This window comes from Colletotrichum spaethianum (genome assembly GCF_022836535.1).
Source record: "Colletotrichum spaethianum MAFF 239500 DNA, contig67, whole genome shotgun sequence".
Taxonomy (NCBI): domain Eukaryota; kingdom Fungi; phylum Ascomycota; class Sordariomycetes; order Glomerellales; family Glomerellaceae; genus Colletotrichum; species Colletotrichum spaethianum.
Genome location: NW_026054837.1, coordinates 133,851 through 161,186, shown reverse-complemented (window position 1 = coordinate 161,186; position 27,336 = coordinate 133,851). Strand labels below are relative to the sequence as shown.

General features: G+C 37.6%; 4 protein-coding genes across 4 annotated transcripts; 1 reads left to right on the top strand and 3 right to left on the bottom strand.

The window, feature by feature from the left end:
- Positions 1-2,471: 2,471 nt before the first annotated feature.
- On the bottom strand, positions 2,472-3,108 carry ColSpa_12602 (putative proteasomal ubiquitin receptor ADRM1; the record flags this gene model as incomplete). Its single annotated transcript, XM_049278814.1, has 2 exons — positions 2,472-3,048; positions 3,104-3,108. 2 exons carry the CDS (start codon positions 3,106-3,108, stop codon positions 2,472-2,474), a joined length of 582 nt encoding a protein of 193 aa, XP_049134771.1.
- Positions 3,109-4,208: 1,100 nt separating this feature from the next.
- On the bottom strand, positions 4,209-5,593 carry ColSpa_12601 (putative peptidase; the record flags this gene model as incomplete). The annotated part of the gene is made up of 2 exons (XM_049278813.1): positions 4,209-5,193; positions 5,250-5,593. The coding sequence occupies 2 exons, from the start codon at positions 5,591-5,593 to the stop codon at positions 4,209-4,211; spliced, it is 1,329 nt and encodes a 442-aa protein (XP_049134770.1).
- Positions 5,594-6,123: 530 nt separating this feature from the next.
- ColSpa_12600 (glycerophosphoinositol permease 1) lies at positions 6,124-7,558 on the top strand (the record flags this gene model as incomplete). Its single annotated transcript, XM_049278812.1, has 3 exons — positions 6,124-6,329; positions 6,418-7,392; positions 7,447-7,558. The coding sequence occupies 3 exons, from the start codon at positions 6,124-6,126 to the stop codon at positions 7,556-7,558; spliced, it is 1,293 nt and encodes a 430-aa protein (XP_049134769.1).
- Positions 7,559-8,460: 902 nt separating this feature from the next.
- On the bottom strand, positions 8,461-11,202 carry ColSpa_12599 (oligopeptide transporter 6; the record flags this gene model as incomplete). Its single annotated transcript, XM_049278811.1, has 7 exons — positions 8,461-8,799; positions 8,854-9,143; positions 9,201-9,378; positions 9,438-9,701; positions 9,757-10,038; positions 10,101-10,778; positions 10,849-11,202. 7 exons carry the CDS (start codon positions 11,200-11,202, stop codon positions 8,461-8,463), a joined length of 2,385 nt encoding a protein of 794 aa, XP_049134768.1.
- Positions 11,203-27,336: the final 16,134 nt, after the last annotated feature.

The window sequence follows — 27,336 nt, the reverse complement described above, 5'->3', positions numbered from 1 at the left end:
CGGAGTCCCGCTTCGCGAAGAGGATGCTCAGCTGCGCCGTACGAGACGCGCATGGAACCCGCAATCCCCGACTGTGCTGGGCTGCTGCCGCGCTCCTGCATCTGATGAACCTGTGGATTGGCGTTGCCTTTGGCATCGATCGCCCCGGGCTGTCTTGGGTGAGACTCGCTCTTGGACGTTCCGCTATGTGCTGCTGTGTGTGTTGCACCTCCATGCTTTTCTGTCATTGTTTGTTGCTCGTTGCCGTTGGCCCACGGCCCCCTTTGTCCAGATCGCCTTGTCGTCATAAACACCGTCCGCCGCCGCCGGCGCGTCCAAAGGGCTCCGTTAGCCTAGCGGGACGTGGCCATGCCGCTCATGGATCTGCGATTCTACGCTACCGCAGTAGTCTGTCGCTGCCCCTGACTGTAACACTCCTGCCATCCGTTCCCTGTTTGTCGTTTGTCGTTTATAGCTAGCTAGTCGACATCTGACGTCGCAAGCTTGACAAAGGCTGCTCTCGAGACACATGTCGCAGGGCTACGTACCGCGAATAAAGAAACCCAAGAAAATGCCTAGAAACCCCCGTCGAGAAATCCCGAGTCAAAGTCAAGCTTTTGTTTGGCTTTGGCTCACGCTGTTATTCTGTCGGCTCCTTCTTGCTGCGCTTGCTTCACCCCACTCGGCTCACTCGGCTCGCCCACTCAGACTCAGTGCCTGCTTTGCTCGAGTCGGGCTACCGCTATGGGTTCTTATTAAGCAAACTCCCGGGAGCGGCATAGATATGCGCACTCCAGCGCTTTGCCGCCCAGCTTTACTCCACCAAGACGCATCCTCGAGAGTTTACAATCAAGTAACTCAATCATAGTCATTTATCCACCCGTCATTACTCTGTAAAGTGTAGAGTGCCAACAGGGACACTAGCGACAGCGTCAGAGCCGCTGTCTTTTTTGATCCTGCAGAACAACTCAACAACGTGTTTCACATGCTTCTCATGGAGTCTGGTTTGCCTCACTACTTCAAACCTCCAAAGACACGCCTTGTTTCTCATAGCCACGCCATATTCGCTCCCTATCGAACCAAGACTAGAGCAATGAAAGACCAGCCATCCCTCTGGCGCTCTTCATCTCAGGACGTTCCCTCACGTCCGCCAGCATGCCTACTTCGCGCCATCCAATTCGAACCCCGCCACCAGTCCAGCATCACGCCCCCTTGATCCTCGCCGTGGCCCGCCCTCTGCCGGCTTCTACTACCCCCACGTCAATTCACCACATTGAAGTCCAATCGCCGCTGCATGCTTCCCTGCATTGAATCCCCTCGCAATATCATCTGTCGGTCTGAACAATTTGTTCGTAACAGCATGAGCCTATGGTCAGCCTGTCGCGAGCCAAGAATGCCACGTGTTGTTACGTTCGTGTTCTGAACATGATTAACGCTCACCCATCTTGGCCCTGGCTGCATCAAATGGCTTGCCATACCAACTGCTCGAGGGTAGTAAAGTAAGTCTCGTCACAACTGAGCGCTAGCTTCCATCACAACCCTCGGTCTTTCCCAACCCTCCAGGCTACCCACTCACGATTCCTTACACGCTTCGGAACCCTTCTGGTTCATGAACGGACTGACAGGAGTCGGACGCCTAGACCATTCGGAATTGCACCAGATACAACTCTCAGTTATGACGCTTCATCAACAACCCGCTGTCTGCCAGGCAGGCTCATGTGCTAGCACAAACCAGCTCTATCGAAGTGACTTGAGCTGCCCACGTTGACCATGACACGGTTTAACAGCTTGCACTTAATCTCTCGAAACCGGTTCGTAACTCGGAATCAACGACCCTTGAAAAATCATGCCGTCAATCTCTCCCTACAAACTATAAAACGGAACCCACTGACGATGTGTCTTCTGTCTGGGTAAGTGGTGTGACGTGACTTCAGTACGGCTCAGTCTTCGGAATGACAGTGTTTTAAGGGAACAATACCTGCATCAGGTTTTGCTCGAATGTCTACATGCTCTGCCCTTTCGGCTTACTTGGACTTAGCTTGCTGTGCGGTGGCCTATAGTAGTTGACAAAACTATACTCGGCTGTCCGCATATTTACCGTCAGCATTTATAAGGGCCAGCTATAGAATAGTTAAGGAATCATCTTCCCGTAATGGATATAGTCGAAAAACCAAGCAAAGGTATACACTTGCAAGGGCTCTTGTTCAAGCACATCATGTCTGTCAACGAGCAGTCCAAGGCCCTGGGCTCAACACATCTGCTTCAATCTTGTTGGTAGCGTGGTTGCCAGACAGTTTTACAATACCGACATCCGCCTCTAGATTTCAATGGAGGACGTTTTGGACCTCTGGTGATTCTCAAAGACTATGACTCGGCGTGTTGGCCTTTCAAGTTAACGCGAGTAGACACCCTTTACAGAAGCTTCTCTCAGTAATGAATGCCGTTCGTGTTAGTGCCATATTGGCTTGATAGAGTTTGCGGCAAAGGGTTTCTTAGTCCTCGCCCCGAATCTCCTTGCTCAGGGGGGCTTGTCTCGTCCAGATGTTCATCCCAACCTTCTCCCCGCCCGTTACCGGCAGCCCAGCGTGCAGATTCCGCTGGTCCCCGGAGCCGTCGATATGCAGGTTCTCCCAATACACGAAGTTGCCCTCTATCGGACGAAACGTAACGCCGTTCTCCCAAGGTTCGTCGCAATCAATGAACTCGCACCACCGATCGTCGTGCGGCGCGTCGAGCAGAGGGAAGTTGGTCCCTCCACCGGTGACGTTAACCGCCGAAATATAACCAAAGAACGACGACAGGCGATTGCCGCCGAGATGAGCCTTGGTGTGGGCCGGATCGGTGAACCAGTCGGTATGGAAGTGGTAGCGCTCGCCTTTGCCGTACTTGACCAGCTGGAGTGGTTCCAGGTGGCCCTTAGGTATGCTGTAGCCTTGAAAGGCCAGGGCGCGGTCCTCAATGCAGCGAACCACGTCGTCCCGCCAGAGACTGGTACTCTGAGACGTGCGCACGTTGTGTGTGGTTTTGCCACCCGATGCATCAATGACGCCCGAGTGAGTAAAAGTCCCGCTGCTGGTAGTTTGTGAGCCGAGGTGCTCTCCGGAACCGTGGCAACGCGACTCACCCCATGTCTAAGAGGTGGTTTCTCTCCGCCGATGTCAGAAAGTCGGCAAGGTAAATAACCAAAGGCGACTTCGAAACCACATGCACTTTGTAGGGTGGGTGTGTGCATATATAGTTGGCCATCGGCTTCTGGTTTTGTGCTGCTGTTGGCACTATCATGATTGCCGCAAGGGCCCAGGTTGCTGCCGTAAGGAACCCCATCTTACGGCCGTGCAGACCTTGAAGCTGAGTTGCTGGTAGAAGGAAAAGAACCTTATGCCTTGATCAGGCCTTGGGAGATGCTGGACTTTTGAACTTTTCCACGATAAAATGCCTAAATGAATGGAGGCCCCGCTTGGAAGTTGGTGAAACCCAATGCGTTTGAACCGAGAGTCGGCAACCCTCGATGGTTCTTCGCTTGGAGCGCTGTGGCGCCTGCTTCAGGGGCTTCCTCGTCTGATCTGCGTGGCTTCAGACGTGGACAAAAGCCTGTAATGGCGTGTTGGGCCCAGCTTTGCTAGGTCTTCACCCCAAGCAACGGCTCCATGCTGACTCCACGAGGCTCTTTCTCAACGACTTCATCAGTGTAGGCGTCTGTAATCTCTCCTATTGGTTGTGGAATTTAATATCGTAATGGCTGGGTGATAAATTGCGGGACTCATCGATGGCTTCGAATGATTTACATGGAAACTGCCTTCTTCTGTGATATTTTCGAACCCGACAGAGGTTACGCCTCGTCGGGACAAAAAGACCAAATACGCAGCCAGGGCTTCTGCTCTGACCCTCCAGTTCCTGTGTGCAAGATTTTGGCGGCACTATCAATCCAACGACTCGATTGCACGAACGGAGATGTACGCAGTAGGCATCCATACGCAAATATCCCCCAAAACAGGGCCAGACTCAGGGATCGTATGGCCCGGTTGCCCTACGTCCAGTGAGTAATTCGGCATCGCCAGACTCTGTGACCAAATAAATGTCTTCATGCCTGACTCCAAACCGATTCTCCAGGTAGATCCCGGGCTCATTTGTAAACGTCATTCCAGGCTGAAGCAAAATGTCCTTGTTCCACTTGTTCAAGTATGGCGATTCATGGGCTGCTTCAGGTTAACCTTCAATATCTCAGTAAGTTATGCCAGAAAGGAACAAATACCTTTGATACCGATTCCATGGCCCAGGCGGTGCGTGAAACCGTAACCGTATCCCGCATCTTCAATGACTTTTCGAGCTGCGATGTCAACACTCGCTGCGGTATTGTTCGGCTTGAAGGCTGCGGCGGCGGCAGACTGAGCATCCAAGACAATGTCCCAGACTTTAAACTTTTCAGCGCGCAGCTCAGGGTCAGTATGGAGCACCTCCTGCTCGCCCGAGACCTTCCCGAACAGCTGCAGGATGAAGCCCATGGCGGTGGGACTATGCGACTTTGGTGGATCGATGAAGAAGCTGCGGCAGATATCCGAGCTGTAGCCCAGGTAATGAGCGCCTACGTCGATAACAACCATGCTCTCGGGGGTCAACTTCTTCCATCCGGTGACGAAACCACCGTGGGGAAGCGCGCCGTGCTCTTCGAACAGCACAATGTTGAAGAAAAGCCCAAAATTGATGGAGAGCAGTGCCGTGTTCAAGATCTCGGTTACTTCATTCTCCGTAAGACCAGGAACCAGACACGGCCGCATAGCTCTCACAGCAACAACGGTACCGGTGTTCACGACACGGAGAAGCTCTACTTCTGCTGGGCTTTTCTGCTGTCTAACGAGCTCGACTTCGGGGTTAAGCCCAACGGTCTCGAAGCCGGCAGAATCTAATCCACGGACAATGAAGTCTCGGATCTCTTCATCAACCATGAGCTTTGCGGACTGGCCATTGAAGAGGCGCGACTTAAGCAAGGTGTCGTATGGGTTCCAATGCTCTTCCCAGATGACGATATCGAGTTCGTCCTCTTGCGAGGGGATTCCTAGCATCCGGACTCGGCCTTCTTCAAAATGAGGCGATAGAAACGCCGTCTTGGCACTGACCTTACCAGAGGAAGAGATCTGAGGCAGAACAAGCATCAGGAACGGCCTCTCCTCGGGCTCCCAAGGCTCCCAGTCAGTCTGTGAGATGTTGCCATAATATCTTGCTAGATGTTAAAAGGCTACCCATTGCATCATGGACACATTCTCCAAACTCACTGGAAAGTATAACCGGGCTCCAAAACAAAAGCGTCCACATTCGACGCAGCCAAGGCGCGAGCGAGCCGATCTCTACGCTCAAGAAACTCTTCCGCGGTAATGGGTACAGCGGGGTCTAGAAAGGAAAGATCGGAGTGCAGGTTGTCAATGGCGCACTCCTGAGCCTTTTCATAGGCATTGCCTGGTGAAATTCGGTCGTAGAAGGAGTTGAGAAAGTAGAAGGAGGTGACAGCATAGAGCAGAAATGAGGTTGCAATAAGCTGTAGGACGCGAGCGCGACGTCTGACGTGAAGCTGGTGTGGCGAGGAAGACACGCCCTCAGGGCGCATCTCTGCTTTTGCCATGTTGTTCGTGATTTCGAGTTGTCTGCAAAGGCCGGCAACCAACGTCTTGAAGGCTTGTACTCTTTCGGGGTTGTTGAAAACAGGGTGAAGAGGCAACAAGGGATGCACTACCGAGAAGAGGCAGGCAGTCGGAGGCTTTCCGACCTCGCCCTGAACCCCTCCCCGGGGTGCAGTGAATGAGGGTCTATTCCCGGATTGGGGAACTTTCTCCACGCAAGTCGCACCAGCACCGCAGGAGTTGCAGCAGGTACAAGCGCCCATTTCGCATTCGCGACATGGGTGCTGATAGCGCTGGTCGCTTTTCCGCCGGCTTCTAGCGCCGGTCCGGAGAAGATAGGAAGATAGCCCCGTCACAGGCCGACATGACAGCGCCGATTGATCGGGATGCCTGAGCCAAGTGTTGTACTGGGAGATGCTCCCCCCGGATAAGAAAGGGAATTGGTCCACCGTTCAGGTGCGGAGTTGGTTTTTGTTTCCTTCTCGCTATTTATTACATTGCATTTGAGGCTCATGTAAGGCGACAACGGACGATGGCTTCGACACAAGATGTCAATATGGCAGTCGCCACACAGAATCCTGTTACTGAGGACGACAACATTGTCAGTGATGAAAAGAAGGCCATGGATATTATTTCCAAGGAGGGGGCGGTAGCCGCCGTTAAAGAAGAACCGCAAAAGACATATTACAGCAGTCTCTCCGTATGGCTGATGGTCCTGTTTTCCGGGCTTGCCATCGGGTCTGATGGCTAGTATGGCCGCACTCACCCAACATGCATTCTAAATGGGTGCATGCCATCTTTCACGGTGTTGCTGACAGCTTTCTAGCAATGCCGCCGTAATTGGCAACGTCGAACTGCTACTCGCCATCCTTTACCCGGACGATCTGACGACCAGCATTTACCAGAGACTTTCCAACGCTTTCCTCATTGGCATGATTATTGGTATGGTTCTCTTCGGCGTTATCAGCGATCAGCTTGGGCGCAAGACTGGTGCCATTGCTACGACAATCTTGCTGGTGCTTGGTATCACTTTGTCAACCGCAGCAAACGGAACCACCCCCACCGGCATGTTCTGGATGCTCATTATTGCTCGCGGTATCGCTGGGGTTGGCGCGGGAGGAGAATATCCAGTGTCTGGCGCTGGCGCAGCCGAGGCTACCGACGAAGATGCCAAGTTTCGCAAGAGGCGAGGTTTTATGTTTGCTATGCTCGCGGATTTGTCGGCTAGTCTGGGATACGTTTGGGGAGGGTTGGTGCCGTTGCTTTTGCTCCTTTGCGTAGGCCAGCAAGTCTCAAAGTACCACATCGTCTGGCGAACCTCGTTTGCGTTGGGCATGGCGCCTCCTCTGCTTATCTTTTGGTTCAGAATGCGCATGGCAGTCTCCACAGCTTATCGCAAGTCTGCGATGCGGAAACAAAAGATGCCGTATTGGTTGGCGTTGAAGAGATATTGGCGGCCACTGCTAGGCGCAGCTTCAACTTGGTTTCTGTACAACTGGATCAGCATCCCTTTTGGAATATTCAGCTCCACCATCATCTCAAGGGCCAATGTCGAAGATAGTCTTGTCAAGACGCTTGGATGGGGTGTTGTGATCAACTGCTTTTACATCCCTGGCCCCTTTATCGGGGGCTATCTCTCTGACAAAATCGGCAGACGTCAAACAATGGCTCTCGGTTTCACTCTGCAGGCAATCCTAGGCTTCGTTCTTGGCGGTGCGATGAACCCCATTCAAGGCGTTTTCCCTTTGTTCGTCGTTCTCTACGGCATCTTCCTGACACTTGGCGAAGTCGGGCCTGGAAGGTATGTTGAACATCATTGAGTAAAGTCAAGAATGATCTCTAAAATCAGCTTTAGTACCGTTGTTCTCATTGCCTCTGAGTGCTTTCCGACATCCATTCGTGGCCAGATGATGGGCCTCATCTCCGCCTTCTCAAAAGCAGGAGCCGCTATTGGAACACAGGTATAAACGATTCCATCAGTATTGATACAGATTGATCTGACCAGAAGAAAGGTTTTCACCGCGATTCTTAATAAGTACACCGCAGATCCCTCAAAGGGGAACCAAGTAGCCTTTCTTATTGGATCTGGGTTCGCCGTTTTGGGAGCTATCATCGCGATGTTTGTCATCCCAGACATATCCAGGCATCTAAATGACGACGACGAAGCTTGGAAGAAGTACCTTGCAGACAATGGCTGGGACGCGCAATGGGGTGATGAGGTTACCCGTGATCCATCTGGGGTAGTGATGAACAAAGCAGCATCTTGATCAAGATTATGAAAGATTGTCTTCAGGAAGCTCTTGGCAGACTCTTGGGTGTAGTCTACTTTTCCCCTTCAAAAGCAACAACAACAAAAATTTCACTACGACCGATGGCTTGAGAAGCGTACCTTGGAGTACAAAGTATCGACAACTGCCAATAGCGTACATCCCAAGACCAGAGTTTTAGCAAGTGTGCCAAATCGTTGACAACCGTTGGTGGGATGGCTGCAATGGCCCTAGTTTCAGTGCATGTGATTCCTGCCACGTTGACTCACCCTGCATTGACTGAATTTTCATGACGCTATAGAGTCTACAATTCATTCAGAGTGTACCCGAGGGCCAGTTGCCACAATAATCAGCCGCGCTTGTAGTCGTGATACTAGGCATCTGCCAGCGACAAGAAGTTGCTTTATTGATCGGCCTCTCCCCTTAACTATCGCAATGTAGCCTCTTGCTTGATAAGAGATGTATCAGATCTCTACATAACACATCTAAGCCGTTCTTGCCCCACTAACTACAGTCGCAGTTCCAAAACTGCCTTCATTGTATAAGAATGTGTGACAACGTTACCGATGCCCCAGACCCTCGTGCCCATCCCCCGGGAACCTTTACTCAGTCGCTGGGCAATGATCGTAGTATCCATCAGCATTGTTGCCCCACCAAGTGGGGAAAGGAATGGATGGACCGCCAGCTCCAAAGACAGCAAATGACAGAATGAAAAGAACCGTGAGACTAGCGCCGTCAAACGCACCGGTGATGAGGTACGAGTAGTCTTTGAAGATGCGGGGGCGATAGTTGCGGAGGTAGAATTGGACAAAGAAGCCACTAATAACCTGGCTGAAGATGACGCATGTTTGAGAGGCGTTGTAAGGGATGTAGCCGGCATACTGGATGAGCTGAGGCATGTTGAGCTCTGACAGAGAGTGGCCTCGGATCTTGGGAACGAACTGATGTCACGGTCAGTAGCGGTAACAGTGTGGCAAGAAACTGATTTGACTCACGTATGCGATAACACGATGGACGACGACAATGCCGAAACCAACGCCCAAGCCAATTGGGACAAGCGAGTATTTGCCGCCAGTCTTGTAGAGGTACTTGGCAAGCGCCCAAGAGGTGGCATTGGTGTTGTACGACTGCATAGTTGCGCCGCTCCAAGAGCTGTTACCGTCGCTGTCCACGAGGAGCTCACGATTTCCATTCACAATGGAAATCATGACAACGTAATTGATAAAGCCACCCAGAATGGTACCGTAAATCTGGGTGAGGAACATGACTCTGGGAGGGATCTTGACTAGTTGGCTGTCAGCAAGACGGAAGGGAATTGTCTTTGCAAGGGGACTGGACGTACGATATTCACCCATCTTCAGGTCGTTGGAAAGATTAACAGCATTCGAAATGACATTGTGCGACCAAGCAGCAAAATACATGTTACCAATGGGCCGCTCAGGAAGGATGAGACCTGCCAGCATTTTCGATAAGTTGTTCGTAGCAATTCCATTGCCAAAACGAGAATAGAGAATCGTGCTCTGATTCAGTGTCAGATAATTCATTGGAAAAAAAGGTGGACATGTCGTTAATAACTTACCAACGGAGCAATGAAGATACCAAGCAGAAGTGAGACAACGTATGCCCATGCAGGAAGCGTGACGTTTTGGGTGCAGACAACGACAAGACCGAGGACAAAGCTGGCGACAAGCACAACCACATACCACCACCACGGCGTCTCCTTGTAGTGTTTCGTCATGTGGCTATGATGACGGTCGTCATATCTTCCGCTTTTTGCACTTTGATAAGCCCGCTTCACGTCTCCGCCCCAGAATAAGAAGCAGTGGGCTACCAAGGCACCAATCTGATTGCTGGTCAGTCTACGATGATTTGAACTCATCCATGATTTTTAGACTTACAGCAGCATTCGCCATAAACATTGCGTACGCGAAACTTCCTGTAAGCCTAGGAATGCCGTACTTGGCAAGGGCCTCCTGGTTGAGGATGCCGCCAGTGAACACTTTGGCAATGGGGTATGTCGAACCATCCTCAGATCGCAGCCGCGTCGACATGAAGGGTTGGGACTTTGCATCCCAGGCATTGGTGTAGTAAATACCAATCATAGCAAGGAAGCAAATAAAAAACCCGATCGCGGAATGAGCTTGTAACGTAAGGGGAAGAGACGTATTGAACGAAGTGATCTATAGATTGTTCTTGTTAGTTATGCACTTGAACACTTCTACCGAAAGATCGACCAACTCACGTATTGCCAATCAAAGGAAAGAGTAAATAACCCCAACCCTTCGTTGTTGATCGAACCTCCGAAAAGGTTGGTGAGAACCGCGGCCTTGCTACCCGTGGCATTCATCGCGGCCAAACAGGGGATCGAAACCGAGTTCAGCCAGGGGAAAATGTATGCAGGGAAGAACTCGTAAACAAACATTCCAACAAAACTGTACCAGAACCATCGTAGAGGCTTAGAGTTCTTCAAATCTTGCCAGTGAAGTCCTTGGAGAGTCTTGACCGTGGGAAGAGTACTCCAATACACTGCATCAACATGCCAGACAGCGATGGGGCGCATGATACCGCAAATGCCATAGCCAAATAAACCGATTGAGATCACAGCCAAAATGACTGTTGTCGCGCTCAGAGGCAAGTCGTAAAAGAGGTCTTGCGCCGCAAACACTTGGACACTAGCGGAAGCGTTGGAGGCGGAAGTGGCAGTAATGGAGCAAATCGCATGCTCTTTCAGACCCCAGGGCCCAGGGTTGATGAACTTGAAAAATTTGATCCATGCGGGAAGATCGCCTTGGCCGTTTTTCTCTCTCCAACGAGCCTCGAGTTTGTCGCCGCGAGGAAACAACTTAGCCCATGCCTTGCCAGCGAAATATCCAATGAGGACGATGAAGGTTCCAGAAATAGTGACGGCGGTGGGTTTGAACTTGACGATCAACCATATTAGTATTTATTGTTGCTCTGAAAAGACGACCTCCCGGGCGCTGCTGGCTCACCGTGTAAATTTGGCTCATGACGGCTTGGAAAGCCGAGAGACAGGTTGCCAAGAACATGCTCCGAAAGGTCAAGGAGGGATCAAAATCGTCTCGTAGCGGCAACAAGTAGCGGGCAGCATCGGCACCGGTGATAATGATGGCATTGTCGCTATTATCGTCCTTTTCGTGGTTACCTCCGTCAGATGGCAACGAAGCTGGAACATCCTGGATCTCGGAAGCCAGCTCTTTGCCAATACCTGCTTCGTCGATGCTGACCTTCTCGTTGATGGCATTGTGGGAAGGGATTGTAACGACTTTGCCCTCGACTGGGTTTAGTCCCCCCACCACAATGGCTTCGGCAGCGGGAGTCGTCATGTTGCTTCAACGAGCGCGCAGACTGGGTCAGGCTGAAGACAGAACCAGAGACGTCTGTCGGTTGCGGGTGCTTGATCAAGATTCTCGCGTAGAAGGCCTACCTGTGTTCCAGCACATCAATATCGCGGCGGGATCCGTGGCCTCTTTGTACCAACGACCTTTCGCTCTGCTGGTAGCCAACCCCTGTTCACATTTCGGCGCAGGTGAACGCCCGATATGGAAGATGCTGCTACAAGATAAGGGGGCCGGATGTCGTGATAAGGGACGGCAGTTGTGCAATCGGAGGTCTAGAAGTTGTAATCGCAAATTGTTCGTTGAGTGTACCGTTTCCCGGGGGTCGGATGGCCGTGAGCCAGGATCCTCTCGCGAGCCCGGTTCACCAAGAGACCCCTCCACATCCAGTGCTACGGAATTTTAGGAAGGTCTTTATGCAAGTGGCGATTGGTGTGATAGGGGACCCCTGGCCAACAAGACCATATTGAAGATGGCTTCGTGACTTCACAAGTATTGACAACGAGCAGAAAGGGCAAATCATCCGGCTTTTTCGGCTCAATTCATCCGCGGTGGTGTCACAAGCAACGCCCAGGCGGGAAAGTCGTGTGTTAAGCTTTGCCAAGTCATGGCCGAGTCCTTTCGTCGACAGTGAATGGTATCGGCAAGCTATCCCCAATCGACTCGAGTGATCCCATTCCTCGGAATTGCGACACCCACCCCAGGGGGCCGCACAACAAGCTTGGGATGCTCATTTGTTGCGTTTGGGTGGGGGTGGGTCATAGTCCGCCCACGCGCTCGCACTTTTGTTCTTGACGTGCTCACCCATTCGAACTTTTGTTGTCGACGTGCTCGACTGCACTTTTGTTGATGTACTAGTGCGGCGTAAAGCCTTCCTATCTTATCTGACCTCGCAGAGTATTATTGAATTTTCCAATTGGACAACCTACTTTCCTACCTCCTTATCTGCTTTAGTTGAGGTGACCGGTTGCTTTGGAATACATCGAAAGCTTCTAGCGGGACACGAAGGTTTTACCGGGAATCTCAGCCGACATGTGACTACCTTGTAATGGTTGTGGCACAAGTGGACCTGACAGATTGATATGGCTAAATTAAATCCTGCGAGGGTCATAGTGATGAGAAATTTGGCTTGTTTGGTAACTCCAGCTAAGCGCGCTAACCGAATCACAATCATGTGCAGAAAAGCATTTCCCCCATCATGAGGATCTTGAATTTGTGGCAAAGCCTTTTACTTCAGAGACGTGCACTTTACGCAAAGGCTTCAAAGAAGACTAAAAAGGAGTTAAAAGGAGTGGCCAGGAAGTGGATAAACAGTCAACTTGCAGACTGTAATCTCTTGATGTTCAGGTTTGGAAATTCTTCCCTTAATTTTTAGCGCCGTTACCCCCGCAGCTGGTGGTAGAAAAGTTAGCCCCACCAGGCATACCTATCCTGGCAAGGACATCGAAGAAACCTATAACCCGCGTCTTGGATAGGCCTTTTCAACAAAAGCAACACGAAGAAGAAGAAGAAGAAGAAGAAGAGTTTTTTCTGTTACCTGTAAGCAATTGGCCTCTATGCGTAGGATCAGCCTTCCAGTTCGGCCTGGTAGAATATCCTAGCTTCTGCACAATGACAGAAGCTGATAGTGATTGCCACATTTACCGACAATAGTCGCTCACACCAATAGGATACTGTCGCGATGCCCTCACGCGCATCGCGCAGCCTTGTGAGATTTGCGCCAGGCCTGGATTAACTATTAGTCCGGTCCCTTCATGTAGATCCACTACACAAGATACGTATTTATTTATTTTAAATAAAACAATCCTACATATAGAAATCTAAGCCGTTTTTCCTTATATCTTTTTTACCCTAAGTAGTAACTTTATAATAGTTATAAGCTTAGCTTATATTATACCCTTAAACTATTATATTTAAAGTATACTATAAGCTAAAAAATCTCTCTTAAATAAATTATTTTTATTTTCTTAAACTAATATTTCTAATATATTTATTTTTATTAAAGCTATAAAGAAGCTTAAAACATAAAGTAATTAGCCTTTATAATATATAACTTTTTAGCTTAAAATAAAATTAAAATATATTTAGGAATTTATTAACTTAAATAGACTTAAAAAAAAAATAAACTTAAATATTTTAATAAGATCTTAAATACCTTAAAGATTTTTACTTTTAATAAATTTATTATTAATATAAATCTTAAATAAACTAATAATAAACCCTTTTTAATAATAGCTAATTTAAATATTAAAGTTATATACTAAATATATATTTTAAATATTAATATAAAAAAGGTTATTTAAAAATAATAAAAAAAAGTATTTAATATAATTAATATATAAATAAAAATATTAATTACTAAATTACTTTTTAAGCTAACTTAAATAAAAGCTTTAATATAAAACTAAATAATATTTTACTTAATACTTAAGATCTTTAAGTAATAATATATACTAAATAACTTATTTAACTAAACTATTATTTAAAAAAAATATTTAGCTTTATTAAATTAAGTAGCTTTAAGTATTAATTTATTTATTTAGTTAATAAAATAATAAAATTTTTATTTTTATATAAAAATCCTAGACCTATTAAAAGTCTAAAGTATTTTTATTTTAAGAACCTTTTTAAGAGTAGTATTATATAAAATTACTTTATTTTAAGTAACTTATAAACTTATAGAAATTATTTAAAATAAGATAATAAGCCTTTTAATTAAAAACTTAAATAATTATATAATAATTTTAACTAGTATTTTATAAAAAGACTTATTAGTAATAAAGTATTATAAAAAAGGACTTAGTATTTATATAACCTTAGTAAATTATTTTATTATATTAACTAAAAATAATATATATTACTTTTTACTAAAGAACTTAAATAAAATATATATTTATAGCTACTTATATTATTAGCTTCTATTTAAATATACTTATATAAAGAAAGCTTTTATTAGTAATTTATTTAGATTAGCTTTAATTATTAATAATAATATATAATAAATCTATAATTAAATTAATAACCCTTAGAATATAAACCTTTAAGCTAAATTTACTTAGAAAGAGTAGCTCTAAGTAATCTTTTTGTTTTAAAGAAGAGATCTTAAGAGATATAATAATAAGACTAATAATAATAAAGATAATAATAATAGACTTAGTAATAACTTACTATTAAAGGTTATTATATATATTATTAATTCTATTTTATTTTAACTAAACCTAAATAAAGCTATTTAGAAAAAGGAAGTTTATAATATCTTTACTACTTTATACTTTAGCTTATATATCTTTTTATATAGTACTATATTAAATAACTATAGAGCTACTTACCTGGTAAACAACATATTTCTTTTAGAGCTAAGTATAGTCTAAGTAGTTAAGAAGAGTAATTAATAGGTTAACTTAAATATTACTTTATACCTTATTTATATAAAAGGTAGACGTATAATTAAAGGGATTCTTAGAAGTTAAAATAAAATAAACTAGGACCTTATACTTAAAAATATAGTATATATAAAGAACTTTTATATAAACGTTACATTAGAAGCTTTATTTTGTATAATAAGTATTTAGTACTTAGAGCTAGATTATATCTTCTAATATAAAGGGTATTTAAATAGCTTTATAGTTAAATAACTTATATAAAAAGCAAATATTACTTTTTTTAAATATAAGCCTTTTTTTAATTACTTTTTTTATATATAAATCCTAGTAAGTAATGCGTTTATAGTTAATATTAATATAATAAGGCTATTTTACTATAATACTTTTATATAACCTTTATATTATAAAAAGAGTACTTACTTAGACTTTACTTAGCTTTAGTACTTATAAAGTAGCTACTTAGAACCCTAAGCGTTTAAGTAATTAGTCTTAAACGCTTAAGGGGTAAAGATTAAGGCCTATAAGAGATTAAAATACTTTTATTACTAAATAGTCTATATAAAAAAAGTAGTCTTAAAATAAAGATTAGAATAAAGGTTATTTTATTTATACTATAGAATTACTTAGGACCTTTTTAATTACTTTGAAGAGTATAATAAGAACTTATAGCTTATAGTAATTAAAAATAAATATATTAGCTAATTCTTTAGATTTCTAAGAGTATTAAAAACCTATAAGAGTATATTTAGAGTTCTATATATTTTTAAGTAGTAAGTAGTAAAGTAATATAGCTTTATTTTATATAAGATAAAACAAGATATAGACTACTTTATTATAGTAATTAATAGTAATATAAAGTTTTAATAATAAGTAGAAAAAGAGGAAATTAAGGTTAAAACTATTTTTTTATACATAAAGGAGCTAAATAGTAAAGCTGAGAGGGCTAGTTAAGAAATAATAACTAAAGGTATTAAACTGTTTTTTAGAGTAGGCCTCTTATATAAACTATAAGTTAAAGTAGTAATAACTAGTATATACCTCTATAATATTAGTCCCTTTTAGTATAATACTTAGCTTTACTTAATTAAGAAAGAAGAGAAATAGTTTAAATAATATTTTTGTTAGTAATAACCTTAATACTAAGTAACTCTTAGTTAGGACTTATATTTATAATAAGAATAGCTTTATATATATAACTACTAAGTATACCTTATTTAAAGAAACTAAAAGAAAAACATAGAAAGATAACGCTTTAAGGTAAAACCAAGGGGCTATATTAGATATTTAGTAGGCTATATTTAGAATACCTATAACTTATATTAGATATAGATCCTTTTATTTTAGTAGATTATAATTGTATAAAATATAACGTTTAATAAGAGCTAATTCTATAAAAAAAATAATATAAAGGTAGTAATTTTAGCTAAGAAAATATAGGTAATTATAAATAATATATAATACCTAAGTATAACTTATAACCTAGAATTTTATGTTCTAGGTATTATAAAGAAGGTTAATATTACTCTGATTTTATAAGAAGAATACTCTTTATAATAGCTTTTATTACTTACTTTTATACTAAAAATAGTGTTTTTAGATAAAAAGAAATAAAGTAACTATAAAGTAAACTGTATTTAGTAGAGAGGGTAGCTATTAACCCTTAAACCCTTACTTAAACTAAGAGACGTCCTAGATTAAGAAATTAGAACAATAATAACTATTAAGGACTAAGCTATAGTAAATAAAGATATATTAGAATCTAAAGAAGTTAATTACTTAACTAAAGTAATTAAAGATAAGATTATTATTTATACTAATTTACTTTTAAATAAAGGGAATAAGGTAAAAGAAGAACTAATAACACATTTAGAATTAGTATCTATAAGCTATATTAACTAAGAGTAAGGATTAGGTGTTAGTAATTAGAATAGCTTAAACTATAATACCTTAGCCTAGTAAAGCTAATGCTAATAAGGCTTATTACTAGAACTAATAGTAATAGGCTAATTTAATAAAATAAAGAATACTAGCTACTTCTTTGTATTCTTATATTTAAAATAAAGCTAGAATATATTTTTTAATACCTTTTTACTAAAAAGGTAAAAAGTATTAAATAAAAAGGCTATTAAATACTAAATAATCTATAATTATATTTATATATTAATTATTTAAGTAAAATATACTTAAAAAATACTAAAACTATATAATAAAAAAAAATAAAAGAGCTATTACTTTTACTAAAGAACTAAAAAAAGCTTTTAAACTTTTCTTAGTTATATTAAAACCTTTTTTTATTAAAAATAATAACTAAGATTTAAAAGCTTAAGTAAATAAATACCTAGAAGGTAATAAACTAGAGTAAAGTCGCTTAAAAACTGATTCTCTTAAAGTAAGTCTTTTTTTATAAGATAAACTAGAATAGTCTCTTTAATTATTATAAAGCGTAAATCTATATAAAAAGTAATATATAAGAAAAGTATTTTCTTAAATAGATATATATAATAATACTTATAGTATAAACCTTTTATATTATAATAGCTATTATAGCTAAATTTAACCTTAAAATACACTAATTTAATATAGTTAATGCGTTTCTAAACACTAAGAGAGAACTAAATAAACTACTTATTATATACTTTTTTTAGATAACTTTAAGATATTAGATAAAATTATTAAATTATAGTATATACTTTATAGTTTTAGAAATATATTTTTCCTTTAATATAAGGAACTTTTAAGTATTTTATATTATTTTAGAATAAAGGCTATAGGTAAAGACTTATATCTCTTTTAGACCTTAAATAAGAAGATACTTTTCTTTTTTTATATTAATAATATCCTTATATTTAATTATAAGTCTTATATAAAAGATATAAAGAAGATTATAAAAGGAATCTAAATAATATATAAAGTAAAAGACTAAGGCCTAGCTAAATAATATCTAGGTATATAGATCTTATATAACTAGCTAGAGTAAAAGATCTATTTAGCTTATAACTAATATATTAAGTAAATTACTAAAAGATTTAACCTTATTAACTTAAGGGTATTAACTACCTTATTACAAATAGTTACGCTTAAAAAGAATAACCTTTAAGTAACCTTAGCTAATATAAAGCGTTTCTAGAAGAAGGTTAGATTAATCCTTTATACTATAATAATAATTTAACCTAATATTGTATTTATATATACTCTACTTTTATAATTCCTAATAAACTTTTTATATGTCTACTAATAAATAGTAGATTAAGTTATTAGATACTTATATTATACTTAGTACCTGGTAATATACTTTAGTACCTTAGGGAATATATAGACACTACTAATTATAAGTAATACTTTATTTATAAATAATAATAAGACATAAAGATTATCTAAAGGATATATTATTTTACTCTTTAAAGGTTTAATTTAGTAGAAGGCTACTTAGTAAAACACTATTATAACGTTAATAACTAAGGCTAAGCTTCTTAGCTTTAAGTATATTATAAAAGAAACTATTACTTTTAAACGTCTTTTTTAAGATATATAACTTAAGCTTAATAATATATAAAAGATTAATTATAATAATAATTACACTATTTATTTTATTATAGGTAACAGTAACTAAATTTTAATTTACTTATAGTATATTAATATTTAGAATATATAGCTTTAATAAGAATATAGTAAATATTTATTTAACGTTATGTATATACTAATAAATAATATACTAGTAGATAGTCTTATTAAGAACCTTACTAAAGTAAAATTTAAGTACTTTAAAACACTTCTTAACTTGTAAGATATATAAATAAAGACTATATATACTAAAAAAGAAGTATTAATAAAAGAAGAATACTTATAAGTTATTTAAAATTACTATTTATAGCCTATAAGCTTTTACTCCTAGTAAAAGCCTAAGAAAGAAGTTTTTTTAGTGCTATTAACCCCTTAGAAATACTATATACTAGTTTATAAGGAGCTAGTATATAAGTATAGTTAATATAGGTATTAACTGATTAATAAGGCTATTAATTATAGCCTAAATAACATTTACTTAACTTTTATTTATAATAATAATAGCTATACTAGAGGCAAAACTATTGAATAAAGCTAAACTAATTAGTATGTTTTTATTAGGTAGTACTAGTACTATTTTACTATACTTTTATATATTATACTAAATATTCTTTTAAAGAAAAGTCTACTTAAACGTAATATAGCTTTATAATATATTAGTTATTTAGCTAAAAACTTACAAGAATAGTTAGAACTAAATAAATAAATATTATATATAGAAATATATATTTAGAGCTATATTATTATATTTTATAACTAAGAACTCTTAGGCTAAATAGTAAAGCTTAGAACCTTTAATAATTATAATATAAAAGGTCTTATTAAGTATATAACACTAGTATTTAAAAGTCTAGTTACTACTTGTTAATATATATTAACTTAAAAAGTTACTGTATAATATACTGAAACTGCGTGGGATAAGGGAAGCTAGTAAGTAGGTAGTTAACACATAAACCACACTAAACACCGAGGTCCTAGTATTATTATAAGTACACCTAGAGTAACTGATTACTCTAGGTAACTACCTTAACGCCTAGACCGTGAGATACTACTTTTTCTAGGTCCTCTTTAGCCTAATCAAAACTATAAGCAAACTAGAAAAAGTGTATCCTTTACGTCTTACAGTTTATTCAGATTTGCTTTTATTACTAAGTAATATATATATATATATTATGATCTCTTAAGGAGAAGAATACTTTTCTAGACCTTAGAGGTCTAGTTAGGCCTAAAGAAATAAGATAATAGTTACTTATTATATGTTTTATCTTAATATTAAAGTAATAAATTTATTTATATTTATTTAAGTGCTTATTTAAAGATATTAAGCTTATTTTTCTATTTTATTATAAGATATTAATACTTTTTTTTTATAATAGTATTTAATTAGAGTCTCTTTTTATACTTAAAAGGGTCTTATTTAGTTATATCTAATTAAGCTTATAATTATATTTATAGGTTAATAAAAGGAAAAATAAAAATATAAAACTTTACTTTTTTCTAATTATTTCTTAGTTTTCTTTTTTATATAATATATTAAAAGGAGAAAAGTATAAAAGTATAAAGGTAAATAATATATAAAAGTAAAAACTACTTATTCTTATTATATCCTTTTTAATTAGACCTATAATATCCTTTTAATAGTAATAAAAAGAGTATCTTAAGCTATTTACTTTGTTATAAGCTATTTTCCTCTTAGCCTTAAAATACTTCTCTTTAAACTTAATATTTGTTACCCCTCTAGTAAGGTAAGTCCTTTAAAGGAGCAGTCAGATCTATCATGTAGTCTGACAGACCTTGTAGTTGATATAGTAAACCTGCTTTACCAAAGATAGGATCTAGAAGATAAAGGTAAAAGAAGTTGATTCTCTTAATGACCCTATAAAAGGTCTACCTTATATAGTAATAGACCTCCTATGTCTATTAGTAAAGGTAACATATGCTCTCCTTGCCTTAAGATATTACTATACTAGCAATATTTTACAAGGTTATTATCTATATAGTTTAGCTAAAATGTTATTATACTTACCTTTTTTCTTACTAATCTTATTAATAAATCCGTTTCTATCCTTTATCTATTACTATAGCCTTAATACTATAAATTCTAATAAAGATTATAAGTCCTGGACCCCGCTTAGTATCAGCCTTCCCGTGTAATCTGTTATGTCTCCTGTTTTCTCTGCTATTCCTTATAGATCTATATCTCTTAGTAGCCTATTTGTTCCTTTACCCTTGTTAGTGCGTGCCTTTTTAGTAAGGGTGCTAGTTGTAGCGCTAAAAGCGTTGCGTTTCTTGGTGGCCTTGGCGTAGGGGTTAGTGGCCTTCTAGGCTTTGGTAATACCCTTGGTGCTGAAGGCGTGAGGTTTAACGTTAGGTGGGCAAGGGTTGCTGTTGCTATGATTGCTAGATGTGTTTCTGCCTGACTTATTGCCCTTAGTGGTAGCTTTGCTGTAGGAGTTAATAGGGTTAGTAGTGTAGCTATTTTGATTCTCTTAAATTAAAAGCTGGTCTACTATTATATTAGTCTTGTGGTTAATAGCGTTAAGCTTGTTGGATATTACGTTAAACTCTTTAAATTTTGCGGTAAGCTTGGTAAAAATTAAGACCTTGTGATGAACTTTAGTGGCAAGTTTATTGTGTAACTAGTTAATTATGTTGTTCTAAGTAATGTTATTATCTCTTTTGGCCTTAATCTTAATATAAAGCTAGTTAATAGCTTTATTATAGGTTATAGTAAGGTCCTTGAATTTAGCTTTAACCTTGCTTTGCTAGGTAGTAACTCCCTCTTTCTATTAGAGAAGTGTCTTAATGGTAGGCGTGCTGCTAGTGGCCTTGCCGGTGAATCTGGTGTCCTTGACTTACGCTAGGCTTAACTTTTGTAGTTTAGCAAGGCATTTGCTGATAGACTTGACGAGATATCTGTTCTTGTGTAACATGTGTACTGCTAGAACCTACGCGTAAGATAGTAGCTTTGCTAACTAACCTAATACACTAGTCATCTTAGTATTCTAGGCTCTCTAATAGGCTTCCTTAATACTATAAACAATATTATTTATAACAAATAAGGCGTTACTATTCTCTTACTTAGATTTTTTTTTAAAGAACTTATTAAAAATAATAAGTACTTTTTTATAAAGCTTATTATTAAGGGCAATAGCTATCTCTTTGTTAAGGGCAGAAATGGTATTCTTAAGGGAACAATGGTAATTACTAGCCTTGCTGTAGTAGTTGCTTCTGCTAGCTTTGTTGTAGGTAGGGGTAGGAGTGTTAACTATCTGGATAGACTTATTATTACTGTTCTCCTCGTTAGAGTTGCTGTCTCTGTTGTCGTCAGAGCTGTTATTCTTATTACTTAGAGAGGCTACGTTGTTAGCTCTGTTATTATCTTTATTACTAAGGCTAATAGGGCTTTTCTTTAGGCTAGAGGGAGTATTAGTGCCTTTAAAAAGTTTGTTTATGTCGTGACTTCCACTAGTGTCTGTGATATTGCTTCTTCTGTTAGCAGCAGGGTTACTAAAAATTAAGATGCTGGTTAGGTTATTGTTTTTGTTAGGTGCTAGTTAGGTAGCCTTATTGCTAAGGGCGTTAATAATAGGCGTAGAAGAGAGAGGCTTAATAATAGCGTTACTGTTGTCCTTGGCTTAGGTAGTTATTATTAGGTTTAGTAGTAGATATATTAAGAAGAAAAGTAAATCTATTGTTGTTAAGGTAAAAATATTAAAACAAAAAGGTAAGGAAAAGGTTACTACTAAAGCTACTATATAAAGTAATAATATTATTAATAGATCTAATAGGGATAATAATTATTTAAAAAATAAAAAAAAAATAAAAAGAAAATTTATAAGGCTAAAAAGAAAAGAAAAGGTAAGGTTAAAGTAAGTAATATTCTGTTAGCTAATATAGGTGCTAGTAGCTTATGTTTACGCCTATTATACCTTCCTTTCTTACTCTACCCTTTTAACAAAATAAGTATATCTAAAGATTTTCTTTCTTACTATATAAGAAGTCTATTAGTATTTATTAATCCTATAAAGCTTACTATTATCTTTAGATATCTTAAAGTAACTTATAAGTTATTTACCTAAGAATAATTACTTTAATCTAAGATTTTATAAGTATATTAGTAACAATTTCCTTGTTAAGCCTTAAGATATTCCTTCTACTATACTTAGCTATTTAGTTAATTAAATAAGCTAATTTAAACTTATTTATAAGTTCTTAGGCTGTTCTAATTAGTTCTAAGCGTAAGACTTAGCTATTATCCTTAGTAGTAAAGCCTTTCTATTTAACAAGGAATTTAATGCGAGGTTGGTTATGTAGCTAATAGATACGTCGCGTAATAATCCTGTCTAGTTCCTAGATGTCCTCTCTACTTGTATTATTAACTACTACTAGCTATGGCTAAGTGCTTTCTTATTAGAAAGGATCTTTTTCTTGGGCTGGTTTTTAGAGTTACGCTACTAAGATTACTGGGTAAACCTACTATATAGCCGGGAAGTCAAGTTTAGTAGCTAGGACGCCTTTTATCTTAACTATCTTAAAGGGATTAGCTTACTCTATTAACTATTTCTGCTTAGGATACCTAGGCAAATAGTATCCTTTTTTTAAGCAAAAGTAAACTATATTTTTTTATTAAAAATTAACTAGATTATACTTTTTATTATATTTATCTTTTACTATTACTCTTATAATATTAATTAACCTAATAGCCTCTTTCTAGTATAAACAGTAAAGGACTTTAATACTAGCCTAGGTGCTCTTATCTTCTATGCTGGTAACCAGTGTAATTACTAATCTTGGCTTAAATCCTATTACTACCTTGTTAAGTAAGTATTTTATAAAGAATACCAGAGTGTTATTAAGGTTAAATTATAGAGCTAGGAGTATTCTTGTCTAAGGTACGTTTAGCGTTATAGTAGTATAGAATTAGATTACGATTTCTACTGTCTGGTTTTTCCTTTTATTTATGCTATTAGTTTATGCGTAGTATAATGTAGAAAGGAGGAGTTTAATGTTTAGAGTAGTGAATATGTTCTGCTAGATAGTAGAAGTAAATTTTAGATCTTAGTTAGATATAATTTGTTATAGTAATCCCTAGTTTATAAGGAGAAGTATCTAAGCTAAAACCACTACTTAATCTGTTACTATATATGTTGTATACCTTGTAATTAGTAGTGTCTGTTTATTAAATAGATAGGAGACTATATATAATGTGTTTAGCTTAGGTTAATTTGGTATTAACTAGAGGGTACCTGTTAATGGCACGTTAGGTATATTAGTAATAAAGTTAATAGTGATGATATAGAAAGGGGTTATGTAGACTAGGATAAGCTATAATTCCCTTAGCGTTTTCCTTCTTAATTTCTGGTATTCTTGATAAGTAGGATAGTATTTAATATAGCTAGAAACTTTTGCTTGCTTTTGTCTAATAAGAAGGCCTTTAAGCTTATAGGTTATCTTATCTTTCTTAAAATAGTATTTGTTATTATAAACAAGTTATAGTACTTTCTGCTTATAGCTAATTAGAATATAAAGTTATTATTATTCTATTATTTCTATATAGTAAAGAAGACTGTAGTTAATAGCTTATAGCAAGACCTTGTCTCTGTGTTAGGCTATGTTAAGAGTAACGTATTTCTTGTTTTTCTTAGCTACTATTTGCTGTTATAATAGAATCCTTCAGTATTTTTTGTTTTATTAGTATCCTTGTTTAAGCTTACTTTTAAAATTGTCTGTGATTCCTAGTATAGTGACCTTAGTCCCTTAGTTAATAACTATCTTATCTTTTATATAGTATACTACTACTATAATATCTACTAATTTATCTTTTATACTAGTTTTAGCCTTAAAGTAATTACCTTTAAACGTAAATAATTATAATAATATGTTTAGTATAATGTTAAGTTTATCTAGGATATAGGTAATATGGAATTTGAATTATAACAAGTAAATTACTGCTATTACAAGTTTTAGGTTAGCTTTGTTAAGGTTTATTGTTTTAAGTGAGGTATATGTTACTATGTCTACTATTATTGTGTAGTCTGTAAGGATATTAACCGGTGAGCTGTTAGACTAGACTATTTTGTAGAGCTTATGGATAGCCTAGACGACTACTACGACTTCTGCTTCTATAGCCTTGTAGACCTTCTTGGCCTTTAAGGTAGCTTTAGACAAGAAGAGGACAGGATAGATGTGCCTGACAGGGATATTATGGCCAGGGATCTTAGTCCTGTCCTAGTTAATATCTAGCTAAAAGACAAAAAGGCTGAAGGCACTTTGATAGGTATTGATTTTGAAAAAGAGGGCTTAGTATAGGTTGTAGTAGAATCTGAAAGCCTGGTGGTAGAGGTTGTTCTGGAGCATGTTGAATGTGGTGTGTTTAGCGTTAATGCCTTTGAATATGGCTTTTTGTACTTGTTTTTGTTAGGTAGTTTAGTTAAAGGTAGCTTAAAGTTTTTTTTTTAACTTTATTTTAGTGAAAAGAAGTTTCTTTTTGTTCTATAGTAGGGTAAATATAACGTTAAACTAGGGAATGCTTTTTTTAAGTTAGCTTATTATGCCTAAGTAGGTTTCTAGGGCTACTACTAATAATAGGAACTTAATTTTCTTGAATGTTATGATATGGTTGTTTGTGTAAGTAATTCTGCTACTATTAATAATGTAATTAAAGAGTTTAACGCTAAGGTATTCTATAAACGACTTTATTACTAATAAGTAGAGGCAGTTTTTTTTAATAATCTTAAGGATAATCTTAAGATACTTAGTATAGTCTTTATTATTATTACTAAAAATAATAATATTATTAATATATACCTTTATAAACTTTTAATACTTATAGAATAGTTAGTCTATATATCTCTATATAAACATAGATATATTCTTAAAGCCTATAAGGATAATGTAAAACTTTTTAAGCCCCTTAAAAGAGATAACGACTATTTTGTCTTAGTAGGCTAAATAAATAAGTAGTTAATAGAAAAAACCTGTAGTATTTAGAACTATGATTTTAGATTTACTTTATATAGTACTAATAATATTATCTTAGTTTAAAAGAAGGTATATATTAGGTATAGTAACTTTATTAAGTAGCCTAAGGTCTATAACTAGTTATGCTTTAGGCTTATTGTTTACTACGTGATTTATAATAAAAGTTAGGTAAGCGATTAAGGCTAGTTATCTTATTCAGCTTATCTTTCTAGCTTTATAAAGTTTATTGTGATAGTCGTTAAGGAAAGCCTTATCTGCGCGCCCTAGGGGTATAGCTACACTAGCGTCTTCTGATTTTACTATCTTTCTACTAAGTTAACTCGTATTTAGTCCTTATCTTTTATTAAAACAATACCCTTGTCTTACTATACATTAAATTTATTTAGGATTCTAGTATATACCTTTACCTATCAAGAGCTATCTACTATAACAAAGACTCTTTAGCTAGACGTTTAACATAAGATATTTACTGGTTTTAATACTTTATAGTTAGGGATTACGTATAGGTTAGGCCTCTTTGTTGTTAGTTAGGCTCCCAGGGAATTACTTCTTACTTATTTACCTAGTTTAGGGACGCTTAGTAGGTTCCTTAATAGGTCTTGTAGTAGGTACGCTACATTAGCCTATCTAATGTAATATATGTTAACTTATACTTCTCTATTAGTAATAGTCCTTAAGTGTTCTCTTAGGTAAATAATAAGAGTACTAGAGCTATTATTTCTTATAATAAGGCGTTTTAGTGTGTTTTATAATAGTATAGTGTCTAGTATACTAGGTTTTATAGAGTAGAAGTAGTATATGTCTTTAGGATCCTGTGGTTCTTTTGTCTATAGTAATAAGAGGTTATTAAAGTTAACTATAAAAAAGACTTCTTAACCTAGTAGTATAGTGACTTAGTATATAGCTTAGACTTAATGTTTAACTAGTATTAGCTGTTATATAATCTAGACTAGTACTATAAGGTTATATATAGATTAAAAGGTAACTTATAAAAGTATAAAGTTAATCTTAACTTTGTGTTTAATACAGAATAATACATTTAACAATAGTCTTAGGGCTAAGTAGTTAATAATCTTAGCTTTTATATAGAAGTATTTATTTATAGGATTATTAGCTATAGTACTAGGGTGTTATGGTCAGATATCTGACAGTGGTGTTTTCTGCTAATAGGTAGCTAAGGTTGATACTTGGTAATAGTAAGGTAAGTCTTGTTGGTAATCTTGCTGGTCTGTTAGTGTCTGGTGATTAGTCAGGTATGTCTAGGCGTAGATAGCTTTATAGCTTTATAACAGAAGGATAATCTAAGAGTTACTTATAAGAGAATGAATCATGAAGTTGTTTGCTAAAGAGCTATAGAAGGTATTTAGTTTAGTTGGAATGATTGTCCTTATATCCTATTATTACCCTATTAGGACTAATCTCCTGAAGTTGGTCCTTAATAAGGACTAATCCTTGGTATATTAGTCCTGGGTCATGGACCGCTTATTTGTTATTAGTCCTTCTTATTTTTATATAACTTTCCTTAGTTTTTTTGTTCTAAGAGAAGATTAATGTATTCCTGTGCTATCCCGTATATAACCTTGTTTTGTAACTGCTAGGCGCCTATGGGGCAACCCTGGTTATGTTATGCTTGTTGGGTCATAACATCAGGTCTCCCCTCCAAAGGTCTTGCCCTTAAGACCTTATAAGTAGGTCATCCCTCCTAGGTTAAAGAGTTATTAAACTTGCTTCCTTATTTATTCATGATACTAATACTATGTTAAGTCGTATAGAAAAATCAAAACTAAAGGTAAAATCTCAGAAGATAGAGATAAAAGATCATGAGCGCCTTGTGCTTCTAGAGTTTATTGAAGCTCATTCTGTTGTCGCTAATATGCCTTGTACTCGTTGTTTTCGTGCAAAGACCGCTTGTCGTTTCAGCGAAGGCTCTTCTCGCTGTTAAAGCTGTATTAAGGCCAAGAAGCCTTGTGATGGTGTTTTAGTGGCTTCTACTTGTAAGTGTCCTTTGATTAGGTATAGTCTTTTTTGTCTAACCTTTGTTTATAATATAAAAATTGAATGCTTAGTAAAAAGAGTGGGATAAGAAAGAGGAGGCGGCAGGTAAGGAGCTTTTGAGGCTTCACGAGGAGCTTGCTTAATTGTAGTCTTTGATGGCTACTATAGCTAGCTACTTATCTAAGATTTGAAAAACTCA